The sequence below is a fragment of the Thrips palmi genome, unplaced genomic scaffold (genome assembly GCF_012932325.1).
Source record: "Thrips palmi isolate BJ-2018 unplaced genomic scaffold, TpBJ-2018v1 HiC_scaffold_3, whole genome shotgun sequence".
NCBI classification, from domain to species: Eukaryota; Metazoa; Arthropoda; class Insecta; order Thysanoptera; family Thripidae; genus Thrips; species Thrips palmi.
This window is the reverse complement of record NW_023144630.1, coordinates 10,065,948-10,068,466: the sequence shown is the minus strand read 5'-3', so window position 1 is coordinate 10,068,466 and position 2,519 is coordinate 10,065,948. Positions and strand designations below refer to the sequence as shown.

At 47.0% G+C, this 2,519-nt stretch overlaps 1 protein-coding gene across 1 annotated transcript in view; it reads left to right on the top strand.

The window, feature by feature from the left end:
- The first annotated feature begins 584 nt into the window (after window positions 1-584).
- Window positions 585-2,519, top strand: part of LOC117647842 — a 22,272-nt gene continuing 20,337 nt past the window's right edge. The window contains exon 1 of the mRNA XM_034389814.1: window positions 585-625. Coding sequence (XP_034245705.1) covers window positions 600-625 — 26 coding nt within the window. The 5' untranslated portion in view covers window positions 585-599. The remainder of the gene's footprint in view (window positions 626-2,519) is intronic.

Here is a 2,519-nt window from a genome sequence, read left to right as displayed (position 1 = left end):
CGGATAATGGGATTTTACAGTAATATGTCCATTGAATATAAGCGTGAAGAAAGTTCCCTTTGCAAGTCATTGACCCCACCGGTGAAGCGCTGAGGAGCGCGCTGCTGGGCGCTGCGTAATTTCTCTTAGGGTGCTGCGATCCGGAGCTTTTGTAAATTAGCCGAAGGCGTCGCATGCCGCTGCTGTGCTGTAGGCCGCTCCATAGTCAGAGCAGTTCCTTCGCGAAGTCAACAGGTCTTCAGTGTACTTGACGTGGCGTCTGCAACAGTGTACGTCCGTTCAACTCGTGCATTTTGCAACATTGCTGCCACCACAACCATCCCCAGGTACAGTACGTCGTTCCCGTGGAATGAAAAAGCTTGAAACCGCCGAACAAGCGCAGGCATCAAACTGTTCTTAAAAGCAAGTTCGCGAGTATGCAAGAGGGGCGGGTATGGGCCATCGTAACTGTATATATACTGTAATGTCTTTCAATAACACTTGAGCCATGTTAAAGTGAATTTGACGCATGCGTAGTTCAGAACACCTTCGTATCACGAAAGAATGTATGCGTTCGTAATCACTCTTCACTGTAAAAAATTCCGTACTTTTGTACGGAAATGGTACTGAAAAATATAGTACGGAGGTACGGAGAAAAGTACGGAACGTTCCGTACTTGCTCCATATGAACCCATGTAAATGGGTACGGAAAAGGGTACGGAACGTTCCGTAGTTGGCAAGTACGGACGGTCCAGGCAAATTATTGACCAGACATGTTCCGTACTTTTTCCGTACTTTTTTCTCACAGTGTTAAATGACAGCGTTGACGAAATGCTTAGTGTTACGAAAGATTTTGCTTCATTACACAAAGCATTTCTTCGTAGCTTTTACAATGCCTTAATTTTCTTCGTATCACAAAGCGGTTCTTCGTAGGGTTTTTTCTGCGATACGTTTGCACGATTTGGCTCGTACTCGTGGAACTTACTTCGAAAGATATTTTGAATACAACGCTGCGTAACACTCTATTGTGTGGAAGCGTGTGTTGGGGCGGTCTCGGGTAGCCGTTGCGGCACAACGCGTAGTAACCAACGTTCGGAGAACGTGATTCACGAGCGTCGAGACCATTCAGCACAGGGCTCCGCTCATCCCGTCGCCTGCACTAGACTGTCCCACGAAAAATTACATGTTCTGTTTGCTCACGGGGCACTTGAAAAATAAGTTCTAAATGTAAAAAAAGGAATAAATTCTTTTGGCCGAAGCAATCGGACAGAATTTAGAGGTCGCGCATCGCTCCCAAAGGAAAAATTACCGTTTTTGGGAATTTCGCTCTTTCTCTCACAGCCCCGGCGTTTCCGGCCGTCCCACGCGACTCGGTCGGACTCCTAGTACCCTCGCGTAACATTCAAGCACCAACCCGACCCTTGCCGACCCCTTAAACTCTTTTATAATAGACAAAAACAACAATTTTTTTCAGAAAATTTTGTTGAAAAGTGCTGAAAAAGGTGTAAGGAGTGAAGATTAGGCAAATCTGTGTGGCTCAATCGATTTGGGAAAACATCGAAAACCCATGTGTCAAGAATTGGAAGTGCCTACGGTCTTAAATGGCCGCACCCGAAGCAGTGCAAATCCGCAATTTTTGGGAAACGGCCTATTTTACATAGGGGGGTTCCAGACCAAAAAAACCACTTGGCCGGCGACCATCCGGACCAAGCTCAAAAGTTTTCCAGGGTTCCTTTCATCCATACGGACTGCCTAAACACCATGGGACGAGATCCGACTCGAATCCGGATTGTATAGGGGTCTTCAACCCCCCCCCCCCCGGCGGTTTTTTAGGGGTTTGGGACTTTTTGGGCTAGTGGAACCCGGGTGTTTAAAAAATGTACCTTTAGGTTATTCTTGTAGAAATAGTGCGCTCTTTTGATTGGCGTGTCGCACGAGGCTGTACGACGTCGGGTTTTGACGCTACGGGCTCTCAAAGTCGCTCAATTTCACCATTTTCACTGGAGATTTAATCACATGGCCGCTCAAAGTAGATCATCGTCGATTTCGCTCCTCTGAGGCCTCAATGGTGCCTACCCATGGGTCAACACCCCTACAAAATGTCAGCCCTCTCAGGCAATTTTGAATGTGTTGATCACGATGAGATAAAAGAAAAAAAAGTTTTTTTTTGGACCCAAATCCTCCTCAGCCCAGTGGTAAATGGCCCCAAACTTCCAGTGATCACAGTTTTTCTAATAGTTGCCTGAGATGGCTGACATTTTGTAGGGGGGTTTTACCCATGGGTAGGCACCATTGAGGCCTCAGAGGAGCGAAATCGACGATGATCTACTTTGAGCGGCCTGTGATCACATCTCCAGTGAAAAAGGTGAAATTGAGCGACTTTTAGAGCCCGTAGCGTCAAAACCCGACGTCGTACAGCCTCGGCGACAGCCAACGAAAGAGCGCACTATTTCCTACAAGAATAACCCCAAGGGTACATTTTTTTAAAAGCCGGTTCCACCACCCAAAAAGTCCTGAACCCTAAAAAAAACCCCCGGGGG